This window comes from Amaranthus tricolor, chromosome 13, assembly GCF_026212465.1.
Source record: "Amaranthus tricolor cultivar Red isolate AtriRed21 chromosome 13, ASM2621246v1, whole genome shotgun sequence".
NCBI lineage: Eukaryota > Viridiplantae > Streptophyta > Magnoliopsida > Caryophyllales > Amaranthaceae > Amaranthus > Amaranthus tricolor.
The window spans coordinates 11276868-11298552 of record NC_080059.1 but is presented as its reverse complement, the minus strand read 5'-3'; the positions used below and the strand labels follow the sequence as shown (position 1 = coordinate 11298552).

Below are 21685 nucleotides of genomic sequence, written 5' to 3'. Positions count from 1 at the left end.
TTAGTAACTGCGAACTATTTTATCTTTTTTGATCTGTTTGCAGTTACTAACTACGAACAGCTTCATACCTTAAGTTTAGAATTTTCACGCTTATTTTTTAAATAAGTTTAAAAGTTGTCTTATTTCGTTTATTTTTTGATTTTTTATCAATGTTTTCAAATTTTCAAAATTTCAAACAGGCAGTTTTACTAGCTTATATCCACAGGGTTTTAGTTACCAAACAAGAACTGGAGTCAACATAAAGCATTGTACAACTGTAAAATAGACAGAATCACAACGCGAGCAGCAAATGAAACAAACTTGACCTTGAAAAGTTTATTAGTTACAAACTTGAAGTCGACACATTTCAGAGACAGGCTATCTTTTAACTTCCTACTTGCTTTGCAGCTACTATCGAGTTGTCCTTCGGCGCTACCTGTATACAAGTTAAGCTGCCAAAGATGAGCATTCAAGAAGACAAAAACAATTATATGCATAAAATAAATAAGACCCAAATTCAAATACACTCATAACTAATGCTGCATAAGGCTCAATGAACACCAATATTGAGTTAAGACCAGAAGGTTCCATTTTTCTAGAAGAAACAAACAAAAACCAAGTGTGTCACACCAAAATTAGAAAACTCATCAGGAAAATATGCAGAAGGTAAGGATGGAACATAGGGTCACCAAGAGCACCCCCAAAACCAACCTTCGTAGCAAAATTTACTAAGAGCCTTCAGGTAAATGGCTACCATTAGAGCTTTCCAAAATTTATTCAACTTATTACTCAACCTGACCTGAATAACCCGCGTTTAAAATCAAATAGGATTGGCAGGATTCACGTGAAACTACAAACTCAAATTGAAACACCCAAAAACCAACCGAACACCCGGATGTACACATCTAGCTACCATGGGAAGCGCAACGGTATTGGAGGAAGAAGATGGAACTGACTACTAAGAGTTTAGAACGTAATAAAGCATGTTACTTGAACACAACTCCAAGTGTTGGTGTCCAACTAGTATCCAAGACTTAAACTCATGAATGTCTGACATTCTGGAACTCGAGAACATTGCAAAATTTGGAGCGTAGATGAGCACGACTAAAAAAATTTAGAATGTAGTAAAGCATGTTACTTGAACACAACAAGCATGTTATTTATTTATATATTTAAAAGAAAAAATTACCTAGAATAATCCAACCTTTTCATGATTTTCCTTCAGTAATCCCACATATTGATTAACCATATATAATTTCAACTTTAGGGGTATTTGCCTAGAGTAAATTTGGGTAATTCGATGATCTGCTATAGTAGGTAATTCACCAAAAAAAAGTAAACTGAAAATTAATTTAAAATTAGAGAAACATTTTGAAAATTTACATAAAAAATTATAAATAATAAAAAAAAAATCATAAATTTTTTTGTACATTTTTAAACCTTTTTTTCCGACATTTTATTTTAATTTATCTTTTTATAAAAATAAAAATAAAACTTGCTATTACAAGTCATTCGATTACCGGGTTTACTCTATTAAAATACCTCTCAAAGTTGGGATTGTTCATGGTTAATCAATAGGTGGGACTATTATAGGAAAATCATGAATAAATTGGATTATTCTAGGTAATTTTTCCTATTTAAAATTAATACTACTCTGTCCCATACACAATCAACTATTTTCATTTTCTAAAATTGTGTTCGAAGTAAATGGGAGAACAAGACTAAAAAAAAGCCAGAAGTATGAGATGAAAAGATTAGATGTTTGTGGATGACATGAGTGGCAAGAACATGATCTTATTACAAGTTCAGAAATGTAGCAACATGACTAGGATTCGGAGGGAGTAATTTAATATTTCAATTTACTATTGCGTTACTTCCATACTTGAAAGAAACTAAGCAAAAAGATAGCAAGTGCTACTCCTCGTTTTAAATCAAAGTACAAGGTAAAAGATCGAGACAATAGGTAGTTATTTCTACACACGGCCGACTCCGATATCATTCTTTACTCATTTTGTAGCAAACAAAAGGCTCCATATCTATCTAATCTAGTACTCTCATTTTCCCACAAGTTTTGTAACATCTTACATTTTAGACCGTCCCACAGATTTTGCTACATTTTCATTTTTGATCATGACCCATACTCTTTCTTTAAATATCTTCCACATATTTAACTTATCTTTACATCAAATCCACACATTTCTTTCACTTTCCCATAAAGTACACTTTTTTTTTATCCCTTTTCTTTCTTTTCTTGGTTTGCACAAGCCATGGGATGCAGGGAGTATAATAACAAAAAGTACCTAGATTCAAACTCTTCATTTTACCCCAATAGACAACTACCTACATAAGAACTTTAATACCTAAAGCAGCTACTTACTAAAACTAGCTTTTGGCTACTTGGGAAGAGTAGCTGGAAATTTCAGTAGGTCCCTGATTTCTGCAGCAACTTACTAGCTGAAAATTTCAGCTACTTGTCCCACACACCAATATATATACCTTCAAGCTTTTTCTTCACTTGCCAAAGCTAAAATTCAACCATTAATATCTAGGTCTTAATGTGTAAAATTATGAAATAGAAACTTTGCAATATACATTAAGATGAATCTAATAAATCTAATAAGATTAATGAATCTAATAAGATTCTACATCGCTAATTCTTACATGTCAAACTAGTTCAAACATTTGTAATGACACAAAAAAAGCGTAGAACTAAATGATAATTTGTGTGGTTTCAAATTTTCATTTTATCTAGACTAGAAAAGAGAAAGTAGGATACCTAGAAAAGAGACCGAAGGGTATCATTTTAAATAGATGATATTCATGTCGGCAACAGGAGATAAAGTGGGAAATAAACTGGACCAAGACTCGAGGAAAAAAATAATAAACTAAATAGAAATGTAAAAAAAAATTTAAAAAAAAAAAAAGAAAAAAAAGTCAAATCTCATAAGAAATCACCATGTTGTGCATGGAACCAAAAATGGAACTTTCAAAACAGGACAATGGACATGAACAAAACAGTCACATGAACATGCACAAACTACATCAACACCCCACCTAGTCACCTACTTTATCAATAGCACCAGCTCAAAGAGATCAAATTTGATACAAACAAGAATTCAAAAATAAAAGGCATCTACATAAAATAATTCAAGTATTATTTCAAATCAAATAAAAAATAACACGAATACTTGGCACTTCCTAACAACAGATACAAGTGATGTTCAAGACTTCATCCAAGAAACATCATTTTACTTTCACAATTGCCATCAATAATTGTGACAACCAACAGAAATCTTCCAGTATGATGATGATGATGAATTGATAAAAAAGCTTAACAAAACATTAAGAATCTTGCAGAGATTGAGAGAACTACCTTGCAAGTGAGCTGTTTTAAGGTAGACTTCAATAGAGTATCACCAACAATCAATCTCAACTCCTTTATGAAATCATCCCGACAAATTTTCCGTTCCTGAAGTAACATATAAAACAATTTTGGGAATTTCTCTGAGTGTCAAATAGAAAAATAGATAAATAAATAAATAAATAGATAAATAAATAAGAGCACAAAAACACTCCATGCCTTCAACAAATCATAATGAGCCAGTAACAACTTCAAGCTACTTTGAGGAATTTGCTTCGAAATTGCTTCAAATAACAAAGGAAATGGCATCCAAGGGGACGTTGGAAGACTTGGTGCGGTTGAACTCAAACTAGCACATCTTTCCTTGCTTCCATCACTGGTTACGTTTGATTGATGATCACTTCCCTGGATTAAAGATCGTTAACAATGTGATAAACCCTACAATAATGACATAAATTTTGTACAACATTCCATAAAAGCTGTCATATTAAAGGATACAAGAAGAGCAAGCATCAAGTATCATTGTTTCAAACGGCAAGCACAAGAAATTGTGCTTTCCTCAGCCGCCTCAGGCATCCACCAAAATAGTATTCTTAATTTTTTTTTATAAATATTATTTCTGGAATATTTGTTCAGTACCTTGTCATGTGTACCTCAGCTGTGCCACCTCTCAACACCTCACTTCAAGGTTATGTGAGGTGTTTATTCGCAATTTTCAAAGCCAAGAACACACTAGCTTTAAGAGACTAAACATACCACAGGAAGGAAAAGAAAAGCCATGAGAAGACCCATAACAATTTAGAAGCCAATTTTAAGACACATTTTGAGAAAATCACGGAATACCCAAAATTAACATTAAACCTCCAAACATAAGCTGACAATAATGACAAGTGAACTAGCTCTTTGATATCAAACAATTGAATGCTTTCATGCAACTGTTAAATTCCTAGTTAAATATCAGGTTCATAAACACATCATTAAACCTCATTTTTAGTTCATAGGATACTCATTTCCAAGAACTTTGCAACTCAAATGTCATTCTCTCTTGTTCCCCCTTCTTTTCCATCAACACTCGTTAATACAAAAATAAAAAATTAATCCTTATCAATTTTCAAAGTTACTGCTTTCTTCCTTCCAGGCATTCCAATTTTGTTGCTTTGCTTTTTCCTTCTTCAACATTTCTAACCTTATTTTTCAAGAATTTGAATACATCCTTCATATTTCAATGTAATTCATCTCATTTTGTTGACCGTGTATGTATTTTTCATGTGCTAATTGCTCTGCATTCAAATTCGATTAAAATATTTCCTACGATTTGAAAGTTTTAAGCAATTCTGCGCTTTATCCGACACACTCGTTTCACTCTAAACATCTCTAGTTATGTAAGTAAAAATTATACGAAGTTGATATTAAAAAAGTAAGCATCGACATGAATCAAGCAAAACCCAACTTGTCAATATTTTTCTTATATATTAGGAAGATAAAAAGAGAAAAACTTGGTTGAAAAATAAATAATTACTATGCAAATGTTGCAATCTTCCAAAGCCAGAGGAAATCTATTATATTCAAGTTACTCAATTTGTGAGACTCTTGCAAGATTTTCACCGTGTTTAAGGTATCAATCTTCAAGTAAATCCATTTTACAAACATCGCGGTATGCATAAAATACAATCAGAAACAGATATGGAAAGTATGTCAAGTATACAAATCTTGTCCCAAAATCTTCAACACTTTGTCCATTAAATAATACTTTATTCAAGGAAAACTTGTTTGAACACAAAGATCAGAAATCTGATTAGAAATCCTTCTTCATTAAAACCAAATCTATCAATTTGGCGACAAATACATTAGTACTCAAACTCACCGCCATACCTCCTAGAAACGACCAAACATAAACACCGAGGATCACTAAAACCAAATTGTTTGCACATAAAGATCACAATACTCATTAGAAATCCTTCATCGCTCAACTAAAATTTATTATCAACTTGACAATGAGAAAATTAATATCCCAACTCACCACTAGAAAAACCAACTCTTAGCATCGTGGATCAGACTAGTAGCTGTTATATTCACATTGAAGAAACCAAGGATAGAATTGCCTTGAAAGTTCAGAAATTACATTGGCTTCCAAAGCCACTTCATAACAATGGCCATCAAAAAGAAGGTATCCCATTCTCTCTGTATCTGACTTATTAAACAACAAAATGCTTCTGGCTTCTCACACACTTGGTGATTGTATACAATATCAACCAAGACTAAATAGTAAAGCAGAATAAGTACACTTCTTGACAGAACAGGCTCTCGTACTTCTTGCAAGGCCTCTCAAATTCACCACATCCCACATGTGTATCAATTCGGCAAGCATGCTAGACATGTAAAGCATTTCCTTCCTCCCTTAATGTAAAGCCCTTAGAGTCAAATAAGACCTTAGTATTAAGAGCAACACTTTACTTGGGAACCAATGCGGTGACCATAATTTTTTACAAACACAACAAATTTCTACAGGAATGTAAAGAAGTAAATAAATGAAGGCAATTGCAACGCCCAATCAGGCATGTGAGTTCTAATTGGAAGTGAAATGATACACAATTAAATCCACAATCCCCTAAACGGAGAGTTCATTCAAGATTCCCGGTTCACTAAATCCGTAGATAAAAAAATTCAGGTTGGGGATCAGCACTCTGGAGTGGAATTAAGAAAACTTATTTGTTTGTTTGAGAGGATTGGAAGTTGAAGGAAGGATAGGGAATATAAATTGAGAAGAAAAAGGTCCAACTAAAAGTAATAGAGCTACAGACTCGAAGAAGTAAAAGACACATTTGTCATCAATAAAAGTAAATAAGAATAGATAAATTAAGAATATGATTGTAAATATCATCAATTTTCAACCAATTCATTATCTATATTTATTAACTGTCAAACAAAGACATATGACATTTATTTATAAAGTTTATCCCACCCAAAGGTCTCATCCCAAATCTTACCTCAAAATCTCTCAATTCTTATTCCCATTTTACAAATAACCCCTAGAGCCATTATTTCCACCATAATGTTTCCACAACAATATAAATATCCAAATTTTATCTTAAGTATCATAGGACATAACATTGGAGAATCAACTACAACAAAGTAATTGTATCTTTCCATTACAAATGAAAAGGATGGCTTTTCGTAGAGAAGTAAAATCAAATATGCTGATCATTGTAACCCTCATCACAAGACGAACTCACAATTTGTAGTATAAATCATTTATTCTATATATCACAGGTCAAAAGTAACTCACATCACTGTGGATTGCGTACCAGATCGCCAAGGCACTGACCCACTTTTCGTCGTCTTTTTGTCATTTAAAACTTTACTATTTCGATCCTAATTTTTTGGCACCCAATTGTTGTTTGTTAGAAAGATGGAAGGGAGGAGAGAAAAAAAATTAGCAATCTAAAGGAAAACAAGGCTGCCCATCCTTAGAAAGTTTTTTCCGCGTGATTTCTAAGAAGTGTTGAACAGGTGTCTTTTGTTTTCTTTTACTTCACAACACACATTTAACGTTTTGATCCATTTAATACTCTAATTGTTTATCTTGCTTCTAAGATCACAATTTGCTTGATTTATTTTTCCATTGAGATGAGCAACATTACTTTACAGAATATCAATATATGTATATAGCCCAAAGCAGAGAGATCAGTAAACTTACAACGTTAGTTGCAACCTCAATTTCACATCGAGCTATCGGACTCTGATGAACAGTCTCAACTTTCACAACCTTATGGTTGCCACCATTCTTTAGAACACCTGCATTATTCAATATGTAATTCTCAAGTAAAAATTATGAGACCCAAGCCCAACAACATTAGGAGTGCAAATGCGAAAAGATGAATTTTTAATTAGTCATGGTGTTCCCACCAATGATGGATTAATCTCTAACCAAAAGAATTTCTCAAGCCAAAGAAACATAAAACTTCGGTCCAAGCACAAAGTTATGTAATTTTCATGGCAAACTTATCCATGACCATCAGCTCCATAAAAAAATTATCTTATAACCACAAATAATGAAAAATACGTATATGATTCAAAGACGGATGTAAATAACAAGCAAAGGAAAAAAATATCACCTTCATAATTAGCAGAAACCTTGAAACTAACAACATACTCGGGATATATATGAGTATTGATATTCATGCTCCACGCTATATAATGTCGTGGATTTTCAAGATCATCAACTCCACTGTCAAAGCTTTCACTACTAGGGTGGAATTGCTTGGACCCAGGATTAACTACCTCCATATTTCCCATGATGACACGGCAAAGGACCATATGTCGCACTCCATTTTCGTCAACATCACAATAGTTTGCACTGTAAACAAGACACTGTTTTAAAACTAATATTTGTTTGCAGAAGCGGCTGCAGCTATCCACATAATTTTAATAGGTGGGCAATAGATTAGAACATTCAAGAATCTTGGAAAAGGCAAGGAAAACAATGCAAATAAGCATTATTTGCTTGAAAAAAGGAAAGAACTTGATTAGGTGCAGCATTAGTTCCATGTATGGTACCTATAATTGCTGCAGCAATGCATGAGTACACAGTTATAAGAGCTTCAACAATAGCATCCAATTATCCAAGCAAATGCAAGGACAGATGTAAATAAACATGGATACATCAATTCCATATTCTAGCGAAACCGGAGGAAAAAAAAAGCTCTCAGGCAAGATTCATTTGAATTAGTGCCAAGCTACTCCTACCTACACACCAAACCCAAAACAAAAAAACAGATGGAGATGGAATTACAAGAAAAAGAACCATATCACATCTTATCTATTGTGAAAGGGGAGCTGCTGAATTCTTCCAAATCTCTCCATTATTGGAGATATTTATTTCTCACAAATATGAAAGCACACATCCCTGAATTCCCTCCCCTTCATTTTCCTTTACTCCTCATAGCTATCAAAATCCAACTTGAGCATGAACATTTTTGACAAAAATCTTGGAAGCATCTCAGGCCATAGTATAGAAAGAAATTTCACTACAAGTTCGAGAACGTTAAAACTAGTTGGGTATGCCATCTAATATCATAGAGCAAACATATTTTTACAGTCACCATAACTTCGTAAAAGGACTTTTGCAGTGAATGCGAATGGATTTGGGAATTTCATGGTCTTTACTTTGATAATGTTAAGCTCACAATACGATTTCAATGCAGTAATGTGGGAAATATTATGCATTATGCTAAGTACAAGTTCATTCCTAAGGGCTAAGAGACATTCGGACAGCTCTCATGGAGCATCCCACATACCCATGTACCTGTCCGGTTAGGCCCGAGTACATCCAGGGATTTCCCACATATCAGGGTATGGCTGAAGCTAACCTGGGTTAGGTATGAAAAACAAAAAAAACACAAAAAGGTATTTAAACCCCATAAAAAAGCAAACATCAATTCTCCAGCCACCTTTTTCTCACCCCCAACCCCCAAAACGTCTCCGGCATTTTCTAGCTCCAACAAGTTCTAGGTTTTTGTTCTCGCTTATTTCTTTTCTCTATCTCATTTTTCCCCTTTCATTTTCCAATCCTTCTTTTACTCCTCGTTTTGATCTTTCTTTTTTTTTTTCTCTTTGTTCTTCACACCAACTGTCATTCCAAAAGATCGTTTTTCCTTCTCTGTTCTTTCAATTTCAGTTTGAATATTTTTTTTTCTATTCTTTCTCCACCCTGATGTATGATTATAAGAGAAACTGAATTTTAGACAGTCAAAGTGGTCATGAATTTGATACGTACAAATTTATATTTCATGCCTCATTAACAAGCACTATCACTTAAATTATCAAATGAATACCACCAACAAGAATGTTTGCTCAGACTCAGCTGACTTGGAAGGCATATATATTTAGCATAGAATTTTAAAATGTAGTTGACAACCTTCCAAGTGATCTCGTGCTTGGCATATGCAAACTTTCATGTAATTTCCCACAGCACAATCTTCCATCACAAAGTTGCATGCAAAAATAACTTCAACTACAGTTCGAAAAATGATTCAACAAAGAGCAGACTCATCCAATTACTTAAGAAATGATTCCAGATATGCACTAAATAGAAAGACCCAAAACAGAAACCCACATGGCCACAGTTATCCATGAACACTACTAGAGTTTAGACTAACAAATGTGTGAGTTGTTGAGGCCAAGCCAACCAACAAATATACAAGGGCTGCAACACAAGATTGTATATTCCATCATTCCTAGACACATAAGTAATAGCCTATGTTCAACGATATCAAATTTCTCTCCAAGACAGCACCAACTTGTCCAAATCAGTGGCCTTTATCTACATGCCAATACAGACAGTTAAATCATATACCTTACTTCTATGAAAAGAAAATAGAAATCCCTAGAAAACAAAGCAGAAGAATAATGCAAAACTCTGCCATGCTTGAACTTGACAGCTGAATTAGCATAATCCATTGCCGATGCAAGGCTTAGGTCAATGTGTGGGAGGGGTGGAAACTCAGCGTAGTAACAAAATCAAGCAATCAAGACATAGAGGCTCTTCTTCAGCATGTAAGCACAAATCACTCAGTACTATTATCAAGTATCTACATTGCATTCCAAAAAAATGACAGACGATTCAAATGGTCATGTAGAATAGTACAGCATCCTTTCAATATCTGATCTTATTATACAATAACCCCAGGTAAATGTTATTTATCTATGATAAGAACATGCTATCATGCTGATGCGGACTACCGTGTAATGAATCAAAAGGGGGGACCACAACTGAGATTTACTTACTCTAGGAGGGGGGACTAGAAGGACAAGCAAGGATAACAAGTATGAGTAGTGGAAACTTGTATTACCTTATATAGTAGTACTTTAGGCGTACGTTTGCTGTTTTTAGAGAAATTTGGAAGAGTAGTAGTATTATATATACTAGGGGATTGTAATGTGTAATTTCATCTTTTTGAATGTGTAATGCCTTTGGCTATTTTGGAGTGAAAGCCACTCGAAGAGCTTAATTAATTAAACCATTAATCTTTCCCTCAAATCTCTCATTTACTCACTGTTTGGTTACTGTCCTTACTCATCTATTGTGCTTCTGTGTGTACTGACTTGCTCACATTGCAGCCCCTGCTCCATTATATCAGCAGCCACCGCCACCTCTCAGTGGTGAACCACCAGCAGCAACCATAACAAACCCCTTCCCCTTTGACTTCGTTTCCCCTTAAGATTTACATATTTCATTATTTCCCCCACATTTTGAGTGGAGAAGATGAACAAACAGACCATTTTCAATGAAACAGAAATTAATAATAATTGTTACCTCTTTATTTTTCCATTATCAAGATAGCCCAAAATGGATCCCACTTGAGGCTAGTTCAAGTGCATGTAACCTTACCCTGTGATAGAATACCACCTACAAGTACTGTTTACGAGCATTATAATTTATCCATATTCCCCTTGGTCCAATCTACAATTCAAACGCTTCTAAAACATGTCCAGTCTCTGAAGCCAAGTAACCAAGTTTGTGGTCAAACCATAGTGTAAAAACAAGGTCACACCGCATCGCGTCGGCCGCATTGTAAAGGTTTTTAAAAACAACAAACAGAAACTTTCCCGCGTTGTAAAGGTGTAAAAAAACCACGTTTTGGGCCGTATCAAGGGATTTCTTTTGGTTTTGACCGATATTTAAGCATTACGATAAATGCATCACTCCCATTACCGTATCACCGTTTCGTTACCGCAATTGTGACCGTTCCCGCATTTTTACTCTATGGGTCAAACTCACAGATTTGTACCTGATTTACGCTCAATGACAAGGCAGGCCTACTAACGAAATACTGATAGATTCAGCATGAATAAATGGAACAGAAAGGAGATTAACCATGATTTTTTGAAAAATTAAAGATCCGTTAATAACCAAGAAAAACATCACCTAGGCTTCTAGTTGATAACTTTGATTTGAAAGCAAAAGGAGACATTTATACTTGAGAGATTCAAAAGTCAATAATGACCAATAAACCTTTATTCAGCTGAATACTCTGATTCATTGACAAACAGCAACAAACAAGAAAGCTAAAAATAGGTCACATGGCCTAGACAGCAGGTCAGCAGCTACTCAAGGTGAACTTAATCCAGAGATCAGAAACAGTTGACGCGCAAATTTTCATAATATCATGACCAATGTTACTTAAGGTGAGCACTATGCAGCTAACTGCCAAAATACTTCGAGAACACATTATGAAAAATCTTTGGACGCTAGATAAGATGGGTCTCTTCTGTCAGCCAAGCTAGGTAAACTAACTCTGACCCTGATGCGAAGCTGTATAACTCAAACATTCACAAGTATGCAAACCTAGAAACCTCAGAACTGGCTTCCAACTATCCAAGTCAAAGTATAAAGAAAATCTCTTAAGTCAAATAAGATGACAACCATCCACGTACATATACATGCACATCATTCCAAGAGCTCCTATAATCATTGTTCTTAAGATCAAGATTGGCTTAAATTTTCACAAACAAGTTCTTTTCCCTTTAAAAGTCTTGTTTGCTTTTGAACTAATATTATGTAAACAAAATGTAACGATAACATACAAGTATAAAATATTAATTATAATTATTATTATTAATTAGTAATAATAATAATAATAATAATAATAATAATAGTAATAATAGTAATAATAATAATAATAATAATAATAATAATAATAATAATAATAATAATAATAATGATAATAATAATAATAATAATAATAATATTATTATTATTATTATTATTATTATTATTATTATTATTATTATTATTATTATTATTATTATTATTATTATTATTATTATTATCATTATATTTATTTTATTGTTCTTTTATAAATTAAAGACTAAACTAACTTAATTACAATTGTATTATATTAATGAATAAGTAACACCGATTAAAAATTTTATAATTTGATACTTGTATAAATCTTGGGAATTTAATATAATCTTTTAGGATTCTTAATCTCAAGTCATAAAAAAAGGATTCTTAATCTAAAATATAAATTATTCTCAACAATCAACCTATACAAATAATTTCTTTTCAAATTTAGCTATTTTTTAGGATAGTGCGATTCTACAATTCAATCCTATGTGTCTTCACCAATCTAAATAGGATCTCAGTCTTATTAACCTTAAATAAAACTATGATTCTTCAACCAGCCAACTCATTGATGCAATTTTCAAAAGATACATTTCTCTAAAAAATCCACAAGGGAAACATTTATCGGGCATCCATGATTCAGGCCAACGTTTGGCCTACTAACAGAGGGTAACATTGAGCATCAAAAAACATGCATACAGTGGAGTCAGAGCATGTGGACGAACGTGTGTACTGCTGTGTAAGCGAGTGTACACTAATAAGACATCGATAAAGAAATATCACGAACACAGAAAGAAAAAAAGGTTTAACCTGGCATCAGCACAATTTGCAGCTGCAAGATGTACACCAGTTCCATAAAAGGACTTAATTTGTTGATAACCAAAATGCCCAAGTCCATAAGTCATAATAGCTGACACTGCATCTTTTGTTGATGCAAGCCATGCATAGCTAATATTAGCATTACCACGGCACTTTTTTGTTATCTCAACCTGCTTTAGAAAAAGCTCCAACTGAGCCTGACACAGAGAACCAGTGTAGGGGTGAATTTCTACAATTGTTGGGCCAGAAGTAAAATCCATGCCTTTTAAAAACATTTCTTTCACAACATCGGGATCCAAATATGACTTCACATTCTCAACCTCAGCATCAAAAGTTTTCAGCAGATGTTGGTTTTCTCCAACATCTTCATTCATTCTTACATTGGACACCTTATCACAGCTATCCTCAGTTTCAGCATTCTGACAAACTTTTATTCGTTTGACGAAAGGACTCGATTCACCACAATACTCCACCAACTTCGAATCACCAATCCCGTTCACTTGAATTTCAATCTGTAGCTTTATATCTTGAGTTTCTTGTGGCCCATCAATCAGAATGTCAGAATGGAAATGTCTGTGCCGCTCATTACAATTTGTATAAATTTCAGGAAAGAAACAGCATCCTCCTTCATCAATCCATGCAATAGGCTGTTCTAAAAATGTTTTAAAATTGAACTGCACCATATGCACAAAATCAATCACCAGATGGTAACTCTTGAATTTTACTTCTACAGCCGCTATTTTATATTCGAAATCTTTTTTAACCAAGGCAACAACATCCAATTCATGATCGATCCATTCACCATTGTGGAAAAACATCAAGCGTTTAGGCAGCCCACTTTTCATAAAGTTTGAGTAATATCTAACCAAAGACTTATGAGAAGCATGCGTACAGCTTCTGCCCTTGGTCTTGCAAACATCAGGTTTCTTTCGCTTGCCAAGCTTTGCCACAGAAGACTTCAAAGTAGAGAGCTTTGGAATCGCATTGCGAGCCAGAAATGTAGCGTACCTAGAAGCTCTCTTCCTCTTCAAGTCAAAAACTCTACGATCACTATCCAATGCCTTCGCGTATTTTCCTTCCATTTGTATCTGATTGACCTAGTGGATCAATCCCTGAAAACAAACCTAAACCCAAAAATTCAACTCGAACAAAGCCACCAAATGCACTTCTAATGTACAGATTAAGAGTGCGATTTGGGTGCAATTATATACAAGTGGTGAACCCTGTCAAAAAGAAATTTCATTAGTCGAGCCACAGGCAAAACCAAACAGTGAGCATTTGTATCAAAAAGCACCAATTGAGACAAAATTTTGATAAGGAAAGGAGGGGCTTAAATATGAAAAGGCACATCTTAAAGTCCAAAAGAGACAAAAAACAATAGAAGTGCACAACTAACAATCCAATTGTCTTTTACCTGAGAGCAACCAAACCGAGTTCCATTTATTATCTATAGAACTGATTAGAAAAGAAGTACCTGCACAAAATAGAAAAAAATTCAATTTAATGAGGGAAGACCATGGAATAGAAGAATGGGAGAAAGGTACCAGCACCATACAAATTAATCAAATCCAAATTTCTAGCCAAAAGAGATGGATCACAATTTCCAAACAAGTATTTTACAACAAAAAAAATTTACCAATATGATTCCAAAATCCAGCAGGAGACCTTTCTTCTCTCATGGTTTCAGAGATGTTCGATTAATAAAGAAGCCACAAATGTGACGGGTATAAGTAGCCAATGAATGGTATAACACACAATTTATAATGAACATAAACGAAGAAATCTTTTAATGTATGTTGAAAGATGACAACCATAGGGCTAATTAGTTTGATCTAATTAAAAAGGCTAATCTAAAAAAATATTTACTTGGATATTCAAATAAAACCAAGACACATCGGACATTAGAATAGGACTAGTTAATGAGAGTTGACTCGGAAACAATTCGGGGTATAGAAGGCACAACTCGTTTAAGGTATTATTCAATTCAAATTAAATGTAACCAAATCAAGTATGAATTGGAGAAGTGCATTTCTAATTGATTTTCTTAAAGTGTAACATTATACAAAAGCAATCCAGGTGCGTGTAACATTTAAAACCTTGGAAGAACAAATACATGGGCTTCACAAAAAAAGACCCAAACCAGCCATAATATAAGTGCATGAGTCTCACATTCCGTAAAATTCTTCTGTCCATATTAAAATAGCTAACAGTAAGTAATATGTAAATTGAGACAAACAATGCAACTATAGGTCCCTTCATAAAAATAGATTGATAACCAAAGTAATTCCACCATCAGAACTTGCCATGGATGATGAAACTCCATCCGAAAGAATTAAGAAAGCCATAATAAGGAATTAAAAACAGCAATACCTATATCATACAGTACTGAAGCTAAATTTAATACAACATGAACAGAAAACTTTGCCAATCAGCTAAGACAATTAGACAACGGCTGATGGTCACCGAAAAACTTATAATAGTCCCATTGAATCCTTGCAGCAACTGACAGACGTGCTTGTGGATCACCTACTCAACATTACCTGCCAACTTCACATTATGAAAAGATTAGATCATGAAAGGAGGGGTTACCACGCTATTGCACAACAATCACTTGGGTGATATAGCGGGTCCTACAGCAGTTTATGTTATAAATAAAGTTTTGAACTAGGTCAAGAGCAATCTATTTTATCAACATATCGAATTCCCTATAAGCTTCATAGAAGCATTAGCAAGAATACATACATGCTATTGCACAACAATTACTTGACTGAAATAGCGGATCCTACAGCAGTTTATGTGATAAATAATGTTTTGAACTAGGTCAACAGCCATCTATTTTGAGAATTTGTCAACTTTCCAACATCTTCACAAAAACATTACGGCATAATACTTTCTCAAAGTAGTAAAAAATATTTTCCTACAAAGTCTCCCATCCCTGAACTTTGTAATACACCTAACCAAAAACTCATCCTCAAATGAATAAGAGGCATTGAGAACACAAACACTTCACAGGAAAAAAAGATTTCAAGAACACTGCACCCCCAAGTTATTTCATACATCTTTGTAATATTCAGCTTTTTACCTTTCAGTATCTGAAATTTCAGCAACTCAAGAAAAGAAAGAAGGTAACAATAAAGTTCAGCCAACTCACTAGTTGTTATAGCTACTAAATAAAAGTAGCTAAAATTATCAGCTATTTGGCAAAAGTAGCAGATAATTTCAGCTACTCTGGCACTTAAAAACCAACACTTATACTCATTCTTTGCAAATGTAGTTCCAATCACTCTAATAAAATGTACTTCCTAAATCCTAACTGTGATTCTTCAATATTCCTGATTCCCAATATTGCAAGAGCGTATAAAATCAACCTCTACACCATTTTTTCCAAACAAATCTAATAAATCACCAAAAATCCAGTCAACATACTTGATTCTAATCTATTAAAATAATAAAATGAAATCAAAAAATTTAAAAAAGAGTATTTCAATTTCTATAATAACGTAAACAACAAATAGCAAAAGAATAAAAAAATCATGAAGCTGATGACAAGAAATACAATCAACCTAAACAAATCATGAAAGTGAATGACAAAAATTACAAGAAATTTGAAAAATAAACAAAAATAAGAGTCAACCTATAAACCCAATTGATTCAACAAATAGCGCAAACTCGTGAAACTGACGACAAAAATACAAATTAACAGCAAAAATGAAAGTAAATTGCTAAATCTACTAATTAAAAGTTGAGACATCATAAATCAATCAAAATTATATAAAATAAAAAGTCGAGCATATCATGAAGATTACTAATTAAAAGTTGAGACATCATAAACCAATCAAAATTATATAAATTAAAAAGTCGAGCACATCATGAAGTATAACAATTTTCAAATTAACAAAAAGGACTAAACAAACAAAAATTAGAAGGAAAATCACGTATTAAATGTTATAAAAAAAAATACCTAAAACGAGTGATTTAGACGAGTGTTGACGCTCTCAAAGTCTAGAAATCATTCACCCTTAACGCAACGAGAGGATAGACAAAAAAAAAAGGATGAGAAAAAGGAAAGGAAGTTTGCATAACAAGTGACGGCGTTAATAAGCGAACTAACGAAGTAAGTCAACTATTATTGTAGAAAAGAGTTGAAGACTTAATGTGTGGGTAACATCAGTTTGTATATTATTGAAATTCCTTTTTCTTTTATTGTACTGGATTTGAATTTTATTAAATGGAGAAAACGCAATATATATATATATATATATATATATATATATATATATATATATATATATATATATATATATATATATATATATATATATATATACTTTTATTGTTGAAAATTAAAATACAAATTCTCCGATGAGATACATTTACAGTCTTAAAGTAATCACCTACAACTTTACAATGACACGTTATAACCTTAAACTAGAGTCTTAAAATGATCAAGTCATTTATAACTTTAAAGTGATGACTCATAACTTTAATGTTATAAGTGACTGATCATTTTAAGTAGGGGTTTTCAAAACCGGATATTGGATCATATCCGACTTGGATACATGGTTTTCCATATATTCGAAAATGCAATTCAGATCCAACCCGGATTTAATCGGTCGGTTTTGTTAAATTACTCTAGCTCGAATTTTTTTACTCTTTTCCTCTAAGAATTATTTAAATTTTAAAATAAATCAGTTACCTACCTTAAACTCTCGACAAATCAAAAATATTTAGACAAATTATGTAATGGGAATAAGTATAATCTACATCCACATCTTGACATATAATAAATGGAGATTTTCCACCAATTAAAGCTCCAAAGTAACTGGCTTGAAATTGCTATTTGTTGCTAATCCAAGCACCAAACAGCCCAAAATAAACATACTAAAATAGACCAGAATAGACCTTAATGATAGTTTTAACAGACACACTGCACCCTCCTCATGATATCTAAATATACAAGATTAACCTTTTATTTAACAAATTTCTTGTATAATTTGATGGAAATGATCAAAGATATAAGAAAGAAAGGAAGAACAAACATGTTGAAGCATTTATTATAGGCAATTTTCAGTTTAGCACAAGGAGAAGTGGAAGTTTGAGAGCGTCGACACTCGTCTAAATCACTCGTTTTAGGTATATTTTATATCAAATCCGTGATTTTTCTTCTAATTGTTGTTTGTTTATTTCTTTCAGTCAATTTGAAATCCGTAATACTCCATGATTTGTTAGATTTTCTATTTTATTTAAGTTTGATTGATTTATGATGTTTCATTTTCAACTTTTAATTAACAGATCTAGCAATTAATTTTATTTTTTTTGTTAATAATTTGTATTTTTGTCCTCAGTTTTACGACTTTTTGTTATTTGTTGAATCAATTAGGATTATAGGTTGACTCTTATTTATATTTATTTTTAAATTTTTTGTAATTTTTATCTTCACTTTCACTAGCTGTTTATGTTAATTGTATTTCTTATAGTCAAATTCATGATTTTTTTTTATTCTTATGCTATTTGTTATTTACGTTATTATAGAAATTGAAATACTTTGTTTTAAATTTCTTGATTCATTTTATTATAATAGAATATAAAGTATGTTCACTGGATTTTTTTTTTATTAGATTTGTTTGGAAAAAATTGTATAGAGGTTGATTTTATAGGCTTTCGCAATAGAAAGAATTAGGAATATTGAAGAATCACAGTTAGGAAATTATATAAAATTAAGAACCTGCAATCCTTGCTATTTTAGGTAATGTGATTTATGGTGTTGTGTTATTGATGTGTGTGCTTACGTGAGGGTTGAATTTGGTGAATCTTAGTGGTGCATGCCAGTTCTAATGGAATTTGTTTCTCGGTTTGCCATGTACATCTTTTTTGCTCAAGATGGGGGAGTTTTTGAAGTTCTTGTATCATGGTATAGAGTATAGTCCTGTAATAAAAGAGGAAAAACTAATAGGGAAAGCTTATCTAAAATAGTAAACCTTTAGTTAGGGAGGAATACATTACTCCAAAAACGGGATTACTACCTACCCTGAACTATCCAAGGTTAAACATTTACATGAGAATATTTTCCAACTTTCTCTCTCTTCATTTACCTCCTCTCTCTCCTTTCATCAGCTATATGCTCAACGATCATCCATCACTGCTACCTCCATAATCAACCCCATTTCTGCCTTTCCACCACCTCTCACCGCCGTCGTCCACCCTACCACAACCATTTGTAAACATCACATATGTAAAAAAGGATAAAACTTGAACTTTGGGTGGTCAGTTTTATTATGAGATCTCAAATTGGACGAAATCAAACTTGAAGGAAGGAAGGTAAGAAAAAAGTTAAAATATCACTTCTCAATTTCATGGCTATTTAATATGTAATTCTTCCTTTGCACACTTAGATTTACTATTGATTCAGATTCTAAGGTTGATAATGAATTGATGATGAGATGGTTTATTGGGTTGATTACAAAAAATTTGGGGATATGTAAATTTTTGTGATGGTGCTGATGGCTTATCAATAAAAGGTCTTGATAAAATAAGGATTTTACTTTGAATAGAAAGCAGCTCTCGGAATTGGATCGTGAAATATGATCGTAAAATCGACTGATTCTACAAAATTGCCATATTGACGTAGTTATATATGTTTGTATTTCATTTCCAGACATTTTATATGTAAAAAACACTTAGATTAATTATGAATACGTTTTGCAATGATTCATAAATTGTTCTACATGAAAATATCACCTTATAGGATATAAATAAAAAAATACATATTCAACTAAAAAATACTCAAGAACCCTAGACCACACACACAGTAGTGCAACAACCCTAAAGGCAGCAGGATGGACCCTTGAAGCACCCCAAAAAAAACTTAAAAGCAAACCATACACTACTCAAACATAGCACCAATACTGACCTAGAACAAAACAACAAAACAAACAGGAAACAACCCAAAAAGGAGGGTCTTATCTACTATTACCAAATTATGCAATCATGAACAGCAATAAAAATTAAACAGTTTTCATTGTTCATATTCATGTACAACCCTCTCCCTCAACTCCTCTCACGAAAATCAATTCCCTTCAATCCTTAAAAGCATTCATTAATCATTCACTTATCCTTTAAAAATAATTAAAAATGGCTTCACTAAAATGAAATCGAATTAAAAAGCTAAACATCAAGTAGTTTATTCGACTAACAACCACAAATACACTACTTACTACAATAGACAAGAATCATGGATTAATATTTAATGAAAAATAAAATAATTATAAACCCAAAAATAAAGAAATCAAATAAGAAAAAGGGATAGAAATAAAACAAAAAGATCAAGATGAAAGAGAATAATGTGCTGACCGCTGATTTATTGACAGAAATTGACCAATTTCAATTCATACCAATATATCCATTTTGAAACCTCATTTCTAAGATTAGCAATATACAAATTTAAAATGATACAATCAAATAGACAAGTAGGAAGATACGAAGGATTACTCACAGTGACTGGACCTTGATTTATTGATAGAAATTGAATGCTTAATTGTTGATGACAAGTATTTGTATGGAAACAGGAATCTCAACGGATAGAGAAAGGGATTAAATAAGTGTAAGATATTAGAAACTACCTAAAGATTTGGATTCTAACCGTTTAGACATATGCGATGCGTGCCGATGGGCAGAGCAGGTTGTGAAGAACAGGAGAAATCATAAAGTGGAGACTTCTGAAGATCAACAGGGAAGGATGATATTGTTCGAGAAGGGGAATAGGCGTAATGTTTTATTTAGGGATTTGGGGTTTTTTGATTATACGTGAGGGCTTTCTTATTTAATTAGAACTTTTACCTCGCAGGCGAATTCACTTGGTACTTTGGTAGTATTATAAAACATCAGTACTTTTGTAACACATAATAGTATTTAATTTATGTCTTATTTATATGTCGTAGTATTTTTTGTTAAATTCTTTTCAATTTTTGTTAATTCACCATTTTGATGTTTAAGTGTTCGTTGTTGTCTTTATAATTTGCCTTAAACTATTTTTATGCTCACAAATATTTAATACAGCATCTTGACATTTAATTCACTATTTAATTCATCAAATCTTTCAAATGTTGTAACAATTTTGTTGTCATTCAAACCTTTGGTTGATAAGTCAATGTTTTATGGAATGTAATTGTAGATTCAAAGAAGCTAAAAGACTTCGGTATTTTGGATTTCCTGGGAAGTTTGTTTGGAAGAAAAATGAGCGTGAGTGGACCATTTGTAAGAGAGGCTTTTCTATCGGAAGACTTTAATATGTATCTCCAGGATGTGGTGAACGATATTACTTACGCACTTTATCCGAAGTGCGATTGATTTTTATAATCAACATATAACTATTTACCAAGATTACCTGAAACTATACACGAAAGCGAACTCGATCGGCTAAAATCGACTTAATCTGAATCGATTTTTAGTTGAACTTTTGTAAACCCAAATCGATACTCAACCAAATAATTGTAATCTCGAATGAAATAAACAATTCATTTATCAAAAGTATATTTTCATAATTGAACTATTAAAAATATATAGTTTCATATATATCAAAAGTATCAATTCAGTGTTTTGTTATATCAAATAATGGTCATATGTACTATAAATGTTTGCGGCCAAATCTATAATGCTTTTTAACTAATGAAGATAAACAATTCTGAAAACCGACATTACTATAAAACTAATTTGAAAAGGAAGCATTAACAAGTACTTCATTTGTCCCTTTATTTTGCACCTACTACAAAAAGGATAAAATTTAATAGAATTGAAAATGAGTTGAAGAGTAAGACAAAAAAACAAGTGGGTGATAGAAATAATTAGTTAAGATGGAGAGATAACATAAGTTTGTGGATAAAAATTAAAGAAAAAGGGTGGGC

General features: G+C 32.6%; 1 protein-coding gene across 4 annotated transcripts; it reads right to left on the bottom strand.

Moving 5' to 3' along the window:
* Positions 1–127: 127 nt before the first annotated feature.
* On the bottom strand, positions 128–20598 carry LOC130797828 (inactive poly [ADP-ribose] polymerase RCD1-like). 4 transcript variants are annotated; one of them, XM_057660597.1, is made up of 9 exons: positions 20278–20598; positions 15156–15332; positions 14200–14259; positions 12777–14008; positions 7456–7697; positions 7038–7135; positions 3560–3745; positions 3353–3448; positions 128–415 (listed from the first exon to the last, which is right to left on the bottom strand). In XM_057660597.1, the coding sequence occupies exons 4-9, from the start codon at positions 13865–13867 to the stop codon at positions 365–367; spliced, it is 1764 nt and encodes a 587-aa protein (XP_057516580.1). In that variant the 5' UTR covers positions 13868–14008; positions 14200–14259; positions 15156–15332; positions 20278–20598; the 3' UTR covers positions 128–364. The 4 variants fall into 4 exon arrangements, with proteins under 4 accessions (XP_057516580.1, XP_057516582.1, XP_057516581.1 ...); XM_057660599.1 differs by having other exon boundaries at positions 15156–15325; XM_057660598.1 differs by having other exon boundaries at positions 20425–20598.
* Positions 20599–21685: the final 1087 nt, after the last annotated feature.

What these genes read in the sequence shown, in the direction of transcription:
- LOC130797828 (XM_057660597.1), bottom strand. Translation starts at nt 13,867, where the DNA reads ATGGAAGGAAAATACGCGAAGGCATTGGATAGTGATCGTAGAGTTTTT. An exon ending in GGTTTCTGCTAATTATGAAG is followed by an intron (nt 7,136 to 7,455) that starts GTGATATTTTTT and finishes TGAATAATGCAG; the next exon opens with GTGTTCTAAAGAATGGTGGC. An exon ending in TAAAACAGCTCACTTGCAAG is followed by an intron (nt 416 to 3,352) that starts GTAGTTCTCTCA and finishes ACTTGTATACAG; the next exon opens with GTAGCGCCGAAGGACAACTC.